General features: G+C 44.0%; 2 protein-coding genes across 7 annotated transcripts in view; one reads left to right on the top strand and one right to left on the bottom strand.

The window, feature by feature from the left end:
* Positions 1-312: 312 nt before the first annotated feature.
* she (Src homology 2 domain containing E) lies at positions 313-8,887 on the bottom strand. 2 transcript variants are annotated; one of them, XR_008835455.1, is made up of 7 exons: positions 7,605-8,887; positions 6,974-7,100; positions 4,748-5,002; positions 4,175-4,517; positions 2,327-2,446; positions 1,176-1,422; positions 313-1,116 (listed from the first exon to the last, which is right to left on the bottom strand). XR_008835455.1 is itself a non-coding variant. In XM_056444608.1 (6 exons), exons 1-6 carry the CDS (start codon positions 8,049-8,051, stop codon positions 1,230-1,232), a joined length of 1,485 nt encoding a protein of 494 aa, XP_056300583.1. In that variant the 5' UTR covers positions 8,052-8,887; the 3' UTR covers positions 313-1,229. The 2 variants fall into 2 exon arrangements, 1 of the variants encoding a protein (XP_056300583.1); XM_056444608.1 differs by having other exon boundaries at positions 313-1,422.
* A 79-nt stretch (positions 8,888-8,966) lies between these two features.
* LOC130213146 (cingulin) overlaps positions 8,967-18,419 on the top strand; it is a 16,609-nt gene continuing 7,156 nt past the window's right edge. For 2 of the 5 annotated variants that reach the window (XM_056444602.1, XM_056444601.1), the window contains exons 1-8: positions 13,673-14,805; positions 14,916-15,013; positions 15,110-15,179; positions 15,284-15,379; positions 16,100-16,221; positions 16,474-16,585; positions 16,864-17,076; positions 18,235-18,383. In XM_056444602.1, coding sequence (XP_056300577.1) covers positions 13,768-14,805; positions 14,916-15,013; positions 15,110-15,179; positions 15,284-15,379; positions 16,100-16,221; positions 16,474-16,585; positions 16,864-17,076; positions 18,235-18,383 — 1,898 coding nt within the window. In that variant the 5' untranslated portion in view covers positions 13,673-13,767. Of the gene's footprint in view, positions 9,500-13,155; positions 13,324-13,672; positions 14,806-14,915; positions 15,014-15,109; positions 15,180-15,283; positions 15,380-16,099; positions 16,222-16,473; positions 16,586-16,863; positions 17,077-18,234; positions 18,384-18,419 lie in introns of those variants that run through there. The other 3 variants (XM_056444605.1, XM_056444604.1, XM_056444603.1) reach the window with 3 other exon arrangements.

Raw genomic sequence — 18,419 nt, 5'->3', positions numbered from 1 at the left:
AGTGTTTGTCTGTGTCTATTGGCTAGAAGTAGGTGCATGTGTGTGTGTGCATGAGGTTGCATGTGTGTGTAACTGTAATTGATTTCACACTCAGGTCACTGGTTTTACAGCTACAAGAGAAACGCACACAGTGAATCTGCTCTGTTTAGCTTCTCATCTCTTTCAGTGCTTTTTTCTGGAACTTATGCTTTGACTTTTCCACCGGCATGTCTATTAATAACACTGTTTGTCTACTGTTAATATTAATTGCTTTTCTTTACTGTATGAAGGTCTTCCAACAATAATGTACAACCCACATCATTGTGCAATAGAAACAATCCAACAAGCACTTTATACACACATCATGTATGCATACAGCAGATACATTTCAGGGTTACGTTTTCAGTTCATTCACAATAAAGTAAGATAGCTTTTTAATCACAGATTCATTTAGATTCCAGTGAAGGTTCATGAATTGACATTCACATATTTATTTTGCACTTACACACACTCTGACCGGGCACTGTAATGTTATAAGACCCCTCCCAAGTTCTAATCACCAAATCAATAAAGCTCTTTCTCTTGACGGTCAGAGGGTGGCGAATGAGCCTGATTTTCAGGATGGATCAATAGGCTGATTGAAATGTCAGGTGGATGCATGAATATACTCTAATCAGGTGTATTGACCTCACAGACCAAGCCGAATTGGCATGGAGCGAATTCATGGTGTCCCCACCTCTGTCTAAAAAAAGATTACAAACCTCTCCATTTCAATCAAATATCCGATTGATTACAGTAAGCGTAGGGCTTCATGGGATTTATTTCAGGAATTATAGAAATCAATGACACTGAATGGCCAAAACATTATCATGCCTGCAGGGCGGCTGGACAAGACAATGGGCGAACAAAGACACCGGGCTGGGAAGAAGAAGGGATGGTTTTCCTGTAACTATGAATACATTCAGGACGGTGTTTGGACTGGACACAAATATAACAATGTCATCAACGGTTATTGTAAGGTATGCCTTTGATCATTGTAGCGCATGTAAGAGATACAAACATTTGAAAAAAAAGGTTGTACGCAGGACGATCCTAAGCAGCATATCTTTGAGTATGTGTGCACACATGTATTGACAAGTTAATGTGCGTACGTCTGTGTGCATGTGTGCATACATGTGTAATACATGTGTAATACATGTATGCAAGTGTATATTCATGTCCCAGCGTGTTAGTTCGTCCTTTACGTATGTTCAGTGCGGCCTGGGCACAGGATGCTGCAAGGTCATATGCGCTGCTCCAGTGAAGGGCAGTCTGTGCGTGCAGTAGTGGTGGACCAGCTCAGGGATGCTGGGGAAGACACAGCTGCTCTGATCCAGCGTGAAGCCCAAACACTTAACGCTCTTCGTCTGGGCCACAATGATGTGCACACAACTCTGACTGGTCCTAGTGGAAAAGGACAAAGCGAAACCATAAAGATATATTCCCAACTGCAAATAAAAGACACACAGCAAGACGATGCTGATGAATGGACACCTCATAATGTTGTAACAAAATAAAAGTGCTCTGTTATCTATCTCTCCCCAAATGAGGCTGCACATGTTTACAGAGTTCAGTGGATGTGTAAATGGAGTTAATGATGTGGACTCTCAAATGAATGAGCAGCTTTCAACAAATGTGTACTCAGGCGCATGCGCGCACACACACACACACACACCTACACACACACACACACACACACACACACACACACACACACACACACACACACACACACACACACACACACACACACACACACACACACACACACACACACACACACACCAGGATTTTAGCCTCTATCCAGAGAACCTGTTACTGGCACACTTATCAGGAGTGTCAACTCTACTAATGACACATTCTCATGCATTAAAGCCTGAGAGGTTTGCGCCACAATGTTGGTTGCTGTAACACTTCAGTAATTCCTCAATCAATGTGGAGGCAAAGTCAATGGGCTCCAGCCTTAATATATTGTGTCCAGTATAAAAGACAAGATACATTTTTAAATGATAAATATTTTTAAATGACCATTTATCTTTTAAATATTTGTAAAAATAAATATTAAATATATTTTTTATATTAAAGATATATTTATAATTTAAATATATACAAAACTTTGAATCAGAAAATCAATGTTTGATGTCACCGTTGTAACTCAGCAGAGGAAAACCTGAAATTATGATGCAACAACATAAAAGTTGACAACATATGATGTTAATGAGCACCTACACGTAACTCTATATAGCGTGTCTTTACCGTGCTCATCAACAAAAACCCTCAAATGAAATACACACATCCGTGAACTCACTTCAGAGCGATGGAGTACTTGCTGGTTCCTGATTCGCTGTCCCTCACCAGGAAGCTGGCTTCTCTGCAGCGCTGCAGCTGAGCTTCCGCCTGTTGCCGGCTCACACTGCCATGGTACCAGCTTGAAGGAGGGGGCGAACACAGAGAGAGAGCAGATTATTGACATATAGCGCAATGACATATGGCGATAAGTTTGATGTCAAGATAAGAATAATAGGTGATGATGGCCAGACCGAGAAAAACGGGAGGAATAAAATGCACAGACACAGAGATTTACAGTCTTCGTAAATCAGCCTGACGTATATGGAGAACTGAGTGAGTTTACGATATCAAAGGTGAACTTGAGAGGGCAGAGGGATCAATAAAAAGAAATAACTCAATGTATGGCTTAATAGGACACAAGGCGCTACTGACAGGGGCTACAAGCCACAGCCATAATATAACCAGACTGTATGTGACCTTGATTCTTGAAGGCAAAACACACTGACATTCAGCCACAACATGAGAGGAACAAATGTTGGACACATGTTGGAATATGCTCTGAGCAAGTCCCCACATGTCCCCTATCTGAACAGAGAGGCCGTACTTACTGAGATGAGGACAGAAGGTTTGCAGCTAGAGTCTCTCTATCTATTCAAGCCTCACCTCCCTTCAGCAGTTATGCTCAGCACCTTATTGTGAGATATGCTCAAGGCCTGCTACTCGCCAAACAACAACAAAAAAGGTTTACGTGCCACGTGTAAAATATGTGTGGTTTTAGCCAAGACTACTGGCAGCCTCTGCTGGATTTGACATTGTGAGTCACCAGATCTGATGTGAAAGGAAATCTACAACTGCTTTACAATTTTTACGAAAACTGTGGAGGGCGCTGTTCTCACAGAGGTCGTCACAGCGAGGGTTAAGAGAAAGGCCAAAAGAAAAAACTAAAAAGCTTTTTCCTTACTGTCCTAACAAACACAAGCACCACAGAAAGCAGACAGGAGAACAGAAAGTTCCATTTGCTCTGCAGAGTTTCAGAGAATTGTGGAGTTAATTTTGATAAAAACTAATAATACACAAACATAACATCAGGGCAACCAAATGGCTCAACCCTGGTCGCATTTGTTTAATTTCGTCAATCCGCTAATCCTCTTCAAGGTTGAACCTGCAGTGGGACCTGCAGTGTGACCTGCAATGTGGCAGCTGTCTCCAATTTGGCCTCGGCTGCTGGTGATTGGCAATTAGTCAGCAGCTAAGGCCGCCCTCATAAAAGCTCCCAGTTGAGAGTGGAGGGGAGAAAGGAAAGTGAGCAGAGGCGCAGTCTTGCGGTCTGCTCGGTGTTGTGTGGAACACAATAAAATAAGTTATAGAACGGAACCTCTTTGTTCATGGCTGATTCTTGGTGCTTTTGGGGGAAACCCACGGGTGACGGCAATGGAGCCGTTACAATCACAAGTGTACCAAAAGACTAAAGTACGATTCACATGACCTGTGGGAGAAAACCTGCATACTGTATACATAACCACATTACCTCTCTTTAAATGGTTTATATGTATTTCAGTGGGGTCCATTGCATCTTGTACAATGATGTCATATTTTTTAAATATTAGCGATGTCATTATTTGTGATTGCTACAACTGTTCTTGACCATGTATTGTATCTTGAGTGTATTATTGAGCATGAAGTCAGCATATTGCACATTGGGCTGATGATGAACTCATAGGGCCGATATGTTTCTTCTTTCAGTCCAGTAAAGTTTATGAGCTATAGTTCAGTGTGCATAAGTGTTCTTATTTATTCCACACTAACATTAATAAACGTCATATCTCCGCCTCCTTCCCGTGGATACGTACGTCTTCTCCCTCCTTACCTCTGCTTCTCCAGGGACAGGCTGGGGTCCACTTTGGCTGCCTCCCCTTCCAATGGGGCACTGGGGGAGGTAGGAGATGGAGGAGAAAGTTTGTTGGGACTAGAAGAGGGTGAGAGGGGTGATAGCTTTAGGGTGGGGAAGGAGGGAGATGGGGGTGAGAGAGGGGAGAGTTTGAGAATAGGAGAGGAGGGAAAGGAGGGAGAAGAAGAGGAGGATGGAGAAGCTGGTACGAGTATTTTATGGTTCCAGTTCTTCTGCCTCAGGGTGTGCTGCTGCTGCTGCTGGCGGGTGGAGGTTGAACCGTTCTCTTTAGTGGGAGAACAATCCACGGCCTCAAACTGAGCTGAAGGATGCAGGAGAGACAACATCAACCTTTTATAATGTAGTTCTATTAAAGCATCCCAGAGCTACCAAAGTAAACATATCTCTGGAAATTGATTCAGCAGGATTGTTTTGTTTCCTTTCTAAAGCAAACACGAAAATGTTGTGGCATTACTGAACAAATAAAACTCATGGCATCCTTCCTCCACACCCTAAACCCCCTTCCCATAATCCCTCTCTCCCATTCTCTACCTGACAGCGCTCGAACAATGTCCTCCTTTCTCCACTCCCAGGGCAGTTCGTACTCTCCGGCGGGACGGGCGTCAGACTCTGGCCGCGTGACAGGGATCCACACCCCCCCACTGTCGCCTTCCAGCCCGCCCTCATAGGGTGTGTCGTAGATGTTAGGGAGGGGGGGTTTCCCCTCGTCCCCCTTCCCCTCCGTCTTGCCTCGGTCCAGCAGAACGCACACTTTCAGGAGGTCTTTGGAACCACGTCTACGAACCTCTGCAGCACAGTGGTCATGTGATTGGAAATGGCATCAAGGACATGAAGGACAGACAGTACGTCATATTAGGCAAACACTGTATTATCTGCAGGAAAATATCTGCTCTTGTTAACATGTATTCTTTCTTTCTTTTAGAAATGTTTTGAGCCAAAATTGGCTCCTCTGTTCCAATTGAAAAACCAGCTCCTTGACAGGCTTTTGGCCTCAAAACGTCACAAAGAAGACATTTTAAACAAAGCAAGTGACAGTGTTGCAAGTCTTTAGGGACCTTGAATTGATTGTTCTTTTGTTGTTGGACTAAGCCCTGAGACATGTGTATGTGTTTTCTTAAGGATCCTAGACAAAGCAGTCATTAGCTCAATGTCATATTACTATTTTTATTTATTTTTTATTTTTAGAGGATCCTTCTGTGTTTGACTTGCCACACATCAACCAACCGCGAACAAATTGTAATTCATAATATGTCATTAGTAAATGCTTTATCTGTTCGTATCATATTCAGCTACATTCACATCGTGATTCTGTAAAACCATACTGCATTGAGCTGCTTCAACCATAGTGAGCTCTTCCAGTCCAGGTTGACTTTTCACAACACAGATTTGCCTTGAAATTATACCCTCAGTTATCTATATGAGTTACACTGAGCTTAAACTAATACAGTCTCATGAAACAGTCCTGTAATATTTATATATATATATACAACATTCATGAAGTTTCTGTTTCGTTTCTGTTGAAACTTTTCAAGAGAGATGATGATTCAACTTAATGATCATTTCGTCGTTTGTGGTGCTGTTGGTCCTCGGGTAATTAAGCTGAGAGGTGTCTCTAATATTGTGCATTAAAAATGACTATAAAGTTAAATCAACATCTCTCTAAAATGGTATAAATTCAAATGAATTAGTTTAACCTTCATGAAAGTATAATGTATTGCTGAGCTGCTGTTGTATCGCTACATTAGTTTTGGTAAGATGCATCTAATAAACTGACAACTGAGTACATTTTCTAAAGGAAAATAATCACCGCCTCAAAGTAATATTTGATGTAAATTAATGTGTACATCAAGTAGAGTAGGAAATTAAAAACAACAGAAAAGGGATAATGTCCAAACTAAGTGAGATTAAAATGCACTTTCGTGATGCACATTTGTTACTTTAAAGTAAACTGGTAAGTTTGTCCATCAACTCAAAGTGGTACGCTTATTAAAGAGTTGAGTGATGTTTTTAATGTGAGTTAGTATAAAGTATCCTCACTAGTTTTAGATACAGTGTATAGGCTAATACATGTGTATATGGGGCCAGATGGATTTACCAAATCTGCCTGTCAAGAGTGATTTGATCTCTAAATTAGGTTTGTTATGACATGTCGTTAACTTCTAGGGGAATTTCACTTGTGTTTCTTTACTGCCTGACAGGTAGCCTGTGTGTCTGCACTATTGTGTGACCAAACAATGGAGCTACAGGAAGAAAAGGTCAACACAGCTGCTGATTGGCTGACTGACCAGGCAACTTCCTGGCTGCTGGGAAGTGATTGGGCGAGACCAGGGGGGTCTTTCGATTCTTTTCACACGTAAAGGATCATAAATGTGTGTGTCTGTGTGTGGGGCGGGGGGGGAGGGGGGGGGGCACTGGGGCCAACTTCCTATCAAGAGAATGGGGCAAAGGAAACAGGGCCAGGAGACAGGAAGTTGGAAGAGGAAGCTGCACCCATTGTCCCTGCAAAACACTGTTTATACGGCAACTGCCAGCCAGGAGGGAAGTCGGCAAAGAGACGGAGGGTCTAGTTTTACGCTATGAGTCCCTTTAAAACTTAGCTGTGTATTTCTTGGCTTTTATATCATTTACATGACCAAAGATGATAAACAATGAGTGTTAAGATGTAAATAAATGTATTGATGTTCTGCAGTCTAGATCATGCCTCTTTGGCCCTGCCATGATTGTAAATGATGAGATATATGATGATCCTAAACTCACCTGTGATGATGACCTGAGCGTCATAAGGCTCCATGTACCCATCATTCACTCCTGCTCTCTCAGCCTCCCTCTGCTCCTTGGTGTTCTCCGCATCAAAAGGATCTGCGTAGTCCTCCAGGATGATCAGCTGTGAGAGGTCAAACTCATCAGAAAGAACAACGCTGGGCTGCTATAAGTGTTCAGAAGTTACATTTACCCAAAGACAACAGAGCTGACAGGGGGGGAGAGTGTGTGTCTGTGTGTGTGTGTGTGTGTGTGTGTATAGTGTCCATGAAGAAGTGACAAGCAATGGAGAGACAAGCAGAAAGAGTGCATAGAAGTCAGCACATTGTGTTTGCGTGTTTGATGTGACAATGTAGTGAAACTGCATTGTATTCTTTTGAGAGCAGAAACTGAATAGAGGGTTATGAACTGAGGTGGGGATGGTAAACACAAAGGGGAGCACTGGCTTCAAGCTCACGATTAAATGGTCTTTTGTTTTGCACTGTAAAGTAATATTAACTTTGTATCTGCATGCTGCAGCAGCAGCTTCTTCATGGTTTTCTTTGATTCAAATAAATAGCTAAATAGCAAATAGCATAAAATATGAGGTAAAAAGTGTCAATGTGTTCCATTTTAAGAAGTTACTTACCGTTGTTTTAATGTCAGAACTTCCCTTTACGTTCTCGGGCTGCTTCTGTTCACTTATCCCGTTGAGTTTGGGGGTCTTGTCTTGTTTGTCCACCTTGATCATCCTGCTGATGTACGCTTGCGCCAGACTAGAGGTCCGAACCTGACGGTTCTCATCTGACGTCCAAGTCTCGACCTTGGAGTTTTTGCGACCTTTTCCAGGTGTGAGACTATCCCAGATTGTCCCACCAGAACCAATGGTGTTACGACCCAATTCTGTAGCCGAATTTTTCCTGTTTCTCCCTGCAAGTAAACCCCCAACTCCCCCATCTTTTCGCGGATTTCCTTTTAGGCTGTCACGAGAAAACGATGGTTTGGTGCGAGTTTGTGGACCAGATTCAGAGGCCGAGCGGACCCGTTCATTCCCGTTCTTTAGGTTGATAGGGAAATCTCTGAACCATCTTGCCATGGTTGTTAAGGTATTAACACTTAGCACAGGCTAAAAAGTTAGCACACTTATTGTCTTGTATACGTACTTATATTAGGTGCCCACTGCAACTACCTTTGGACCGTGCGCGTCAGCTCCAACTTTACGCAAACATGTTACGCACGCCTTGGTTAAAGTAACTGTTCCCTGTAATTACAACAATCTCAGAATCGTCAATTTTAGACCGCCTACGTGGTGCTAAACGGATTCCTACCGTCTGAAACCCCCTTACACCGTGTGGTGCGTCTTGGAAGTCATTGGCCAGTGAATGCCTGGTTGATGTCACTTCGCACCTGCAGTAACAACTATCCCTGCAATTTGAAAAGTAGCTTCTGTAGAGCGTAAATGCGAAAGAACTCAAAGTTTTTCTTTGAACCTAGTAAAGTTCCCATTCCCGGAGCGTGAGATAATGTTTCCAGCTTGTCGAGGTGATGAGATGGAGAGTAAAGTTGTGTGCACAGATTGTTGGATGTCACTGGAGATTGGGGAGGGGCCGTGTGTGCGGGGCGGAGTAGAAGTTTGACTGTTCTCATTTCAATGGATAAACATCTGAGACTATAGGGCCGTCTACAGTCTCAGATGTGTATATATTAATATGGATCTTTGAAGATTGTTCTTGTCTACAGTTAAATAATATTGATTTGTCAAAATAGGTAGCAATACCAATGGATTACAGACAACACTAAACATGCCACACAATCAGAATTACACAGAAATACAATTGCAAAATCATGATTTCATGATAGAAACAGCTAAATTGCATCTTGAAGCAACCAAACAACCACTTACTTGATACAATATCTGTAAAGTGGCAGTAAGAGACCTTGGATACTCTTTCAGCTGCAGTCCCACGTTACTGGAGGTCATGCACTTGTAGCTCAGAGTTCTAACTTGTTGTCAAGCGCCCTCGATGATGCTGTTGCACCACCAGCGGGTAGTTGCGCCATCTACTGGCACATTGGAGCCCAACAAACACATGGAGGCACCTCTCCGTATTCACCTTCGTCCTGAACAATGTTTGCTTAACTTTTATCTGGGTCATGCCGGTAGTTTTTAGTTCATTTTATTGTATCTTAAGTTATAATTCGGACGTTTCGTTTAACAACGAAAAAGTGGACAAGCACATAGAATGAGTGACGTAAAGATGACACCAGTAGCAAACGTAGCTCATTTCGATAGTCCCGCCTTCGTCAAGCTCGATAGTCCAATCACAGCTTCTGCTCCGGGGAGACTGGGCGGGACTTCTACATCACCACAAAGGTAACAGGTTGCAGTCGCCGCATAATGAACTTGTTGCTGCGTTAATTTACGCAGGAGTTGTTATTCCACCCACTTGTTCTGCGTGGACTTTGGTGGAAAACATTTGAATCCTCGTCGACATAAAGGAAGTGTTAAAGAGGAGCAGAGGAAGAACAACTGAAGAGAAAGAGGTAACTTTACGCTTGTTGTTGGACTTCACATCGCGAGACAGCTAAGCCAAACCGACGCGACCTGTCAGACAGTTACTCCCCTGCATAAGGTCCTCGGGGTTGGCTTCGTGAAGCCTGCGTCCTTGTTGGAGTTAGTTCAGTTTGGGTTTCTTCCAGCCTCGTATCGGTGTGCTCTCTGCTCACCAGTCCAACGTTAGCGCGGTAGCTTCGAGGGACACAGAGCAGCTAACGTGACGTCAGGAAACCTTTCCTCCTCCTGAGAGGTGAAATACACGTGAGACGTTCAAACACTCAGGGTCACTGCAAGTCACATGTAAGTCCTGTAAACATCGACCTCGAAGAGCTGTGCAGGTATACAGTTACGTCACCTGCTGTCAGGGAGATGTGTCTCCTGGGATGTACAGCATCTATATCTATAATAATAAGATGACATGTAACTTTATTCTCTGCACCCTCGAGAATAGTTTTGAAGAGCAGGTCTGTGATGCAGAGATTCAAGAGTCAGCTTCAGTCGGATGAAACTGATGATGCAAGCAAGAAAGAAGGGCAGATTATAGTTTTGAAGTGTTGTGGATTGCTCATGGGTTGTGTCATACTATTGAAGAACCATATCATTGCACTTGCTGAGCCACTGACATGCTGACTAAGTGTTATTTAAACAAACAAAGTTGAACCTTATAGCTGTACTTAATCCCAGACACAGTGATACAGGCAAGTTATTCCAATATTACAGGTACAACTGGAGTGTGCAGATGGGTTTCCATGAATCAATCTATCTCTTTAGCGCTCTCTCTCACACACACACACACACGCACACACTCGGCCTGTGTAAGTAAAAAGGACAGAGGAATGAGTGTCTGGAATGTGGGGAAAGGGAGGGGTGTATTTAATATGGTGTCATTTATGTACTGTTTGGTAACACTGAAGTATCTCTTTGTTATGCCAATGAACTTCTTTGGCTTGAAAGAGGAATAAATGGCTGTTTGTTTGAGCGTGTAAGGGTAGCAGGGGCGCGTTTAGAAAGAGACTGACGGCTCTAGAGAGCCTGGGTTTATGTCAGGAATGTAATGGAGAGGGAGGATACCCGGAGGACTGAGGTGGCCTGTCCTTAAAGGACCCTGAAGGCGTGAGCTACTGTTTTTTTTTTTTAAATTCCACCTTCAGGTTTCTATTTTCCATGTTCCACCTGTAAACCTTAATAATTCACCTAGAAGAAAAGGGACACACTGTTTCACGAGTGCTGAAACAGTTAATTGAGTCAATTGTCTTAAATGTATTGACAACAATGTTGGTGATCTGATTAAATATTTAAATTAATGAATCCAGCAAAAAGTGATACTTTACAAATCTTAGTGTTGGCTGCTTTTGTCTCTTTTATGTCACTGACACAAGTTAATAATTGACCTTAAAAACAGTTTGACATTGACACCTTAAGGCATGGTCCACTTATAGCTTTTACTGGAAATCATCCTCAACAAAGTTAAGACAACACCTTTGGAAATGGAAATTAACGATTTAAATTAATTCTGACATTTTATAGACTCAATTCTTAATCAATTAATTGAAGAAGATAAACAACATGTTAATGATGGATAATAATTAGACATTGTCAATGTCCAAATTGTTAAAACATTCTATACTTGATAGACTGTGTGAAATCCTGTTAGTACATACACTTCCATACGGATACATTCATGTTATTTTAAACACAGCACATAACACGTTGAGACCCAAATGACCTTCGGCCTTTGCTGCCGTGTCGAGCTGTCTCTGTTGTCGGCCGGGTCGGAGATGATCTGATCACAGCTGCTCGGCAGAGGCACTTTCATGACTCCACACATTGCTGTTGTTCCTTTTCTCTGCTCACCCGCGCTAATCTCCGAACTATATTTTCCATTCCACCTCGGATCGTAACAGGGAAGCGGCTCCAATTCAATTTACTGTGCAGGAATTAAATTTGAGGCCAGAGGCTGAGAGCCGTCGGCGTACCTCCAGGGTAACGTGACTGGTGTCAGCCTGTTGTTAGAGCCACATCCTATTAATGATGCAAGTGTGAGACCTTTGCTTGAGAGCGTGCTAAAAGAATGCTATGGGTACAATTTAAAATGAAAATGTTCCTAGAGCAGTGATATCTTTGACCAACAGTCCAAAACCCAAAGATAGTCCGTTCACTATCATATTAGATCAAAGCAACACATCCTCACAATGAAGAAGCGCAAACAAGAGAATAATCACCCTTTAATTGCTAATTGATTTATTGTTTCAGCTCTAAAGGATGAAGAGTCGCACAATGTTTCTTTCAAATAAAGAAAGCAATAGCATAAGTTGTGACTGATACTGTATGTTAATGTGGAAGCACAGACGCTGTATAACCAAATGGGTTTAGAGAAGAACTCGTTTTTTAACACACTTTGAAACTGGAAACGGATGTTTATTTTACAGAGCGGCAAAAAGACATTCGCTCTGGGGAGAAACCTAAAAGGGAGAGATTATGCGGCTGAAACCTCTGTTTTAAAAGTAGGTGTGGGAGGGAGTGAAAGACTCCGGGGATTGTTTAGGCATTCTCAGAATTGCTGCCCTCATTTTCTGCCCCACATCAGCTGGACAATAGGATGAGCTCCCCCTCACCCTCTTGGAGCTGGGGCCGCATCACCCCACCGACATACACGAATGAAACTACAGATAGGAAGAGAGAATACCTTGTTACCACCTCACTTTTTCTTATCCGTACCACCAGTTTTGCACATTTATACCGTACAGATCGTTCCGGTTCAGATTCTCTCGACCTTGCTGTGAAGTGGGCTGCAGACCTCATGCTCGGCTGCACAAATGTGTTGCGACATGGTGTTTCCTCTGGTTCCCAAAGGGTGGGAAACAAATCAACTGGCTTTGCCCGACTGATGATCAGGTCCGTCTGCGGACGATGCTCACACACACACCGCACGCAACACACGCACACAGCCACCCTAAAAGGCCACGGTTGTGTTTCCTCGCTTACTGTCATATCCTTATGTACAACTTTATTTTAGTTTTTTATCACACAGGGCACTGATTTTCTTTCTCACCGCACCCTCCCTTTTACTCCCAACACACTTCTGTCTCTCACCTTGGAAAGCTGTGGAGAGAAAATAAAAGCTGTCAAGGAGGAAGTGTTGTAATCGGTTTAATGTGAGTTGAATGAACAATAGCAGTGTAATTAGACATGCGGATGAGCTCTCACAGTGCGACTTATCACAAGGCGCGATCAGTCAGTCAGCGTAATATCAGAAGTGTTCAGCACTCAGACAGTGACGAATAAGGCTGACAGGGACTTATCATTCGATAATGACATAGGTGTAACCCGTTGCAATAGAATAGAAATAGTTTCAGAATTACTCATCTCTGAAGATTAGGGAGTCGGGAACAACACGTACAATGAACAGAATGAAATAGTCCTCACATTTAAAGTTTTGAAGAGGGAAATAGGTTTACTATCTGGCAGGGAAACCTCCAAACATTGGGAACAGCTTTGTTGGTCCTCACAAGGGGAAAGTGATATGTGGGTGTGTACTTTCAGGTTAATGACTAATGGAAAGCACTGAGGACAAAGTCCACACGAGCAGTCAAGAGGCAGAAACTAAGTGTTGGTGTCTATAAATCGGCGTCTTTGTATGTGTTCAAAGCGTTGTCTGACACGGTCTTGACATTTCAGAGCTGCATGTTAATGAGTGTCGAGGTTTTCTTTGTCTGATTTCCTAATTTGAGAGAAGACTTGTTTTATGTTACGCTGTTTTTTGATTGTTGTAGCAGTCTTTTTTTCCTCCTGTGTCCCTGAACCTGCTCTTGTGAGTATAGTCCAACGATACTGGATTTATTTGGCCGAAACTGATATTTATTTTCAAGAGTCAGAATTAGATTAAGATATAGTGGCCGATAGTAACACATTACATAAACAATCTTGTTACAGATCCTCATAAGTTAAATTTTTTTAATTAATTGTGACTAATATAGTAAGCAGGCTGTTTTTCTGTAAACTATTGAGTGCTAAGCTGGTGAACCAATTAGCCAAAACCTTGTTTGTCCTTTCCCTACTGAATCTTTGTTTTGCTCGTAGGATAACATATAGACTGATACAAATATATCTGTAGTCCAATAATACTCTATTAGCTAATAAATATCAGGCTGATTATTTGTCCAACTCAAATTGTGAGCTTTTCAGTCTCAGCTGAATCCAGAACAGGATGGTTTTGGGGTGAATATGACTCCTTCAGAAAGTATTAGGATTTTTAATGCTAAAGGAAAAACTAATGTTTTGGGTATGTAAATATGAAACCAGAGCAATGTGTAGCTGGTTGGATGCAGAAAAGCTCTCTTCTATGTGTGATCTAACCGCATACGTGCCTCCTTCTTCTTCTCCTTACTCTGCTCTCTGCCATATTACCAGAATGACCACACCCTCCTCAGGTCGGAAGACCCCGGTGGACTACGGTGTCCAGATCCGCTTCATTGATGACCTCCACGACTCTGGCGGGGGGCAGCCAGGGCCCCAACCCAGGACCAAGACCACCTCCAAGTATGGCGTGGCAGTCAGGGTGCAGGGTATCGCTGGCCAGCCATATGTTGTCCTGAAGAATGGAGAGAAGGGAGAGTCTTATGGGGTCCAGCTCAAGACCCACTACCCCTCGGGTTACAGTAGCCTTCCCCGCAGAACGGATAAGGCCGAGTCAGAAACACAGGGGGCTGATGTAGAAAGAGGAGGAGCAGGGACGGGTGTGGCGCTACGCAGGGCCCAGTCCCATGGGTCACTGCTGGACAGGGACGGAGAGGCAGGGGAAGACGATGAGGATTTTCAGCTGTCTAGGCCACCAGGGGATGGGAAGTCTGGAAGTTACGGGAATCTGGATGCAGGACTTGGAGTAAGGGGAGAGAGAGAGCAGGTTCAGCGTGCCGGTAGTAGAGAGAGGGGCTTGGGAAGGAAAATGTGGGACGGTTCGTACAAAGCAGGGCTCAACGGGTCAATGGGGTCGCTGGGGAGCAGTCAGTCCAACCCTGAATCTACTCAACAAACACATCCGAGAAAAACCCCGGTCAACAGACTAATAAACAGGTTTGATGGTGGTGACTCTGGAGGCCAACAGAGAGGACTCGATGCTGAACAACAAGATCCCAGAGCTCCATCTCCTCATGTCACACCCAACCCCTACACCTCACCGCCGTCCTCCACTCACAGCAGCCTGGGACGCAGCCCCGGACACGGTGCGCAGTGGACATCACGAGGAACATATGCCGCTCCGGACACCCCACGTGCCACACTGACTGAGCCACAAGTAAGAACCAGATGTTGGTATGGCTTGGCATGGCGGCTGATTATTAGTGAGCTTCAAACACCACATAGCATGCAAGATTGCAAGAGTAGTTTTCTGATCTATGTCTCAAGGTGACTCCTGACCTTTTGCTGGACCAGGGTCAGAGTGCAGAGACGACCAGCGACGAGGAGCAGGTCATGCAGACTCTATACAACATCCTGAGACAAGGGTATGTTATCCCTGCATAGCACTTACAGGTTGTATTTAGTTATCATAATGCCATGTTCCATGTGCTAAATATTTGTCAATTGTCACCTTCTTTTAGGACCAATGAGAGTGATGTTAGCATCAAACACAAAGTTAAGGCCATCTTTAAGAAGATTCAGCATCTCAAGGTTCGTCCTTTTAGAGAATTCTTTGAGTTATTGCTGCACTGGTTCATATGTCCAGTATAGAAAACTGCTCACATTATTTATCTATATATCTCTTTCGACAACAGCCCAAAGAAAGACCTCAGGAAGAGTGGATGAGAGAAAGGAGAGAGCTTGAAAGAAGGATGGCTGAACTACAAACTGCCCTGAAAGTGGAAAGAAGGGTAAATCGAGGGCATTGAAACTTTTTTTCTCCATAACTGTTCCAATACTTACGAGGATATTAGCAGTGCTGAAATGTTTCTCATACTTTCCCGACATATGGAGAATGTGTGCAAGCTTTTTTAGTTGAGACTGTAGTTTCAGTGCCTTGGATGACCCATGGAACCTCCTACATTCACGTGACTGGATTGGAACTGGCTGCCACCACAGCATGTTAAAATTCAGAGAGTAATCTGCCACTTATAATCAGCTTTGATTACACGGTGAACATCCAATGTCCTCATAAATACTCATCCGAGTCTTCCTGAAATGAGAACACCAGCTTTCAAGTGAAGGGAATAGCTGTCTGTTGGTTGAGAGAAGGAAACTGACCTTTTTTTAAATGTCTTTAACTCATTTTACCAGGAGAGCTGGCAGTTTCTTGGAGTGAGCTTCAGATTAATCCTCACATTAATCCCTAAAGCCCTCCGGCCTGGTCAAAAGTGCACAGGCACAGTAATCTAACTTCAATAATTACTCATTATATGTGGTTTTAAGGAAGGTAGACAGGTCTTTGTCTCTAATTGCTCCTAAGAACTTAATTCTTTATGCATATTGACCAGTGGGCCAAAGCAAAGCCTGCTTTAACATTTCCTAAAACCCCCACTGTTCATGCCACCAGAGCTACCTGATGTCTTATGTTTCACTGCTCTCATTTATTCATCATGTCTGCTTGTGCGTAGAACTCTGTCAGCAATTCTGATCCTGCTCTGAAAGCTGAGCTGGAGTCCTGTCTGGATGAAAATCTGCAGCTCCGGGAGGTGCTGGACCGGAAGAAGAAAGAATTAATTGAAACACAATCAGAGTGAGGACACGGCCGCATAGACACACTCCAACACACAGACAGAGGAAAGCAGGAAGGGGCATGGTGCCATTGTCTGTTTGGTGTTGGTGGACAGGAGTTAGAGGGGGGGGGGGGCATGACTAGCCCACTTTGTTATCAAGCACACACTCACAGTCCATGAAACAAGCAGTCACTGGCACTTATTCACAAGACACACTGTATGTCATCGTCATTTACATTCGGTGTGTCTGTTTGTGTGTCTTTTACTCGCAGGCTGACTCAGCTGCGTATGGACAGGGAGAACGCAGAGGCACGGGTCAGAGAAATGGAGGACCAGCTGGCAGAGTTTCAGGATGAACTGAGACGGGAGAACGGCAACAAGACGGTATCACAGAAACACGCTCACACAAATATATCTCGCCCCAATGTAGGATCTTTCTAAAATAAGACGACGCTCAAATTGAGACCAAATTACTTCTTTTTATCACATAGCATGATGTTGACAGGTTGATGATATGTTCAGGCTTTTGCAATTAAAGTAAGATTAGCTTTCTGTTGAGAGAAAAAAAGGTGTGTAAAAAACATAAAGAGCAATGCTCCACCAACGGGAGGCTAAGAGGTCCGAAGCATCATGTTAATACTGTGTGTCACCTCTGTCTGCAGGACCTGATGTCTTGCCAGGCACAGTTGACGGATGTGTCCCAGCTGAGACAGAAGTTGGAGGAGACGCTCAGGCAGAGAGAGAGGGAGCTAACCGCTCTCAAAGGAGCGCTGAAGGAGGAGGTGGCCACACATGACAAAGAAATCGAGGTGCTCCGAGAGCAGTACAGCGTTGACATGGAGAAGCTCCGCAGCAGCATGGAGCAGGTGTCTCAGGTACACAAGCACAATCCAGCCAGCTCGTTATCACGTACATTTGACATGAACAGGTTTGACACAACATGAGAAAAGTTAAACTGAGAAAGCACTTCTACATGCTGGAAGAGTTATTGTGTCTATATATCATACATCACATCACATATGAAAGTATCATGACTTTTAGTGGAGTTTCTACACTTGGATGCAAAACACACACATTCCTAAATCCACCGATGCATACATATGTGCATAGGAACATAAAGAGGATGATCTAATATGAAGTATCTGCAGAATAGAAGCTGCATGCTCAGGTGCATTCGGCATGCTCTGGTGCATTCGGCATGCTCAGGTGCATTAAGCATGCTCGGGTGCATTCGGCATGCTCGGGTGCATTAAGCATGCTCAGGTGCATTTGGCATGCTCAGGTGCATTCAACATGCTCAGGTGAATTATGCATGCTCAGGTGAATTATGCATGCACAGGTGCATTACGCATGCTCAGGTGCATTATGCATGCTCAGGTGCATTAAGCATGCTCAGGTGCATTAAGCATGCTCAGGTGCATTACGCATGCTCAGGTGCATTCGGCATGCTCGGGTGCACTAAGCATGCTCAGGTGCATTCGGCATGCTCGGGTGCATTCGGCATGCTCGGGTGCATTAAGCATGCTCAGGTGCATTCGGCATGCTCAGGTGCATTCAGCATGCACAGGTGCATTCGGCATGCTCGGGTGCATTCAGCATGCTCAGGTGCATTCAGCATGCGCAGGTGCATTAAGCATGCTCAGGTGCATTAAGCATGCTCAGGTGCATTACGCATGCTCGGGTGCATTCGGCATGCTTGGGTGCATTCGGCATGCTCGGGTGCATTAAGCATGCTCAGGTGCATTCAGCATGCACAGGTGCATTAGGCATGCTCAGGTGCATTAAGCATGCTCAGGTGCATTAGGCATGCTCAGGTGCATTAGGCATGCTCAGGTGCGTTAGGCATGCTCAGGTGCATTAAGCATGCTCAGGTGCGTTAGGCATGCCCTGCAAAGGTGCAAGAAAGAACTGAGTGAACCTTACATGTGATGTGTTGGGTTCAAACATTGCAGAGTGGTCTATCTATTGATGTCTATGAAATGGAGGGAGTAGTAACAAACATGCCCTCAACTCTTCTGTCTTTCTTCCTGTAGTCTCACGCAGGCATCGAGGCAGAGCGGCTGCGTGTGAACGTGTCGGTTCGCTCCCTTCAGCAGCAGTTGGAAGACTGTAGAGACGAGAGCAGCCACTGGATGGAGCAGTTTCACACCGCCAGAGACGAACTTCGAACCAGCAAACAGGAGTGAGTTCGTCCAGAACTGGATTTGGGCTTTCCTAT

Source organism: Pseudoliparis swirei, chromosome 22 (assembly GCF_029220125.1).
Source record: "Pseudoliparis swirei isolate HS2019 ecotype Mariana Trench chromosome 22, NWPU_hadal_v1, whole genome shotgun sequence".
Lineage (NCBI taxonomy): Eukaryota > Metazoa > Chordata > Actinopteri > Perciformes > Liparidae > Pseudoliparis > Pseudoliparis swirei.
The sequence above is the reverse complement of the archived record's forward strand: the minus strand, read 5'-3'. Positions and strand labels throughout refer to the sequence as shown.

Excerpts from the sequence above, each read along its gene's own strand:
- she (XM_056444608.1), bottom strand. The coding sequence starts at position 8,051 with ATGGCAAGATGGTTCAGAGATTTCCCTATCAACCTAAAGAACGGGAAT. Across the intron at positions 4,518-4,747 it reads CATTGTTCGAGCGCTGTCAG|CTCAGTTTGAGGCCGTGGAT; the intron begins GTAGAGAATGGG and ends TGCATCCTTCAG. Across the intron at positions 2,447-4,174 it reads CTGTCCCTGGAGAAGCAGAG|CTGGTACCATGGCAGTGTGA; the intron begins GTAAGGAGGGAG and ends CCCTCCTTCAAG.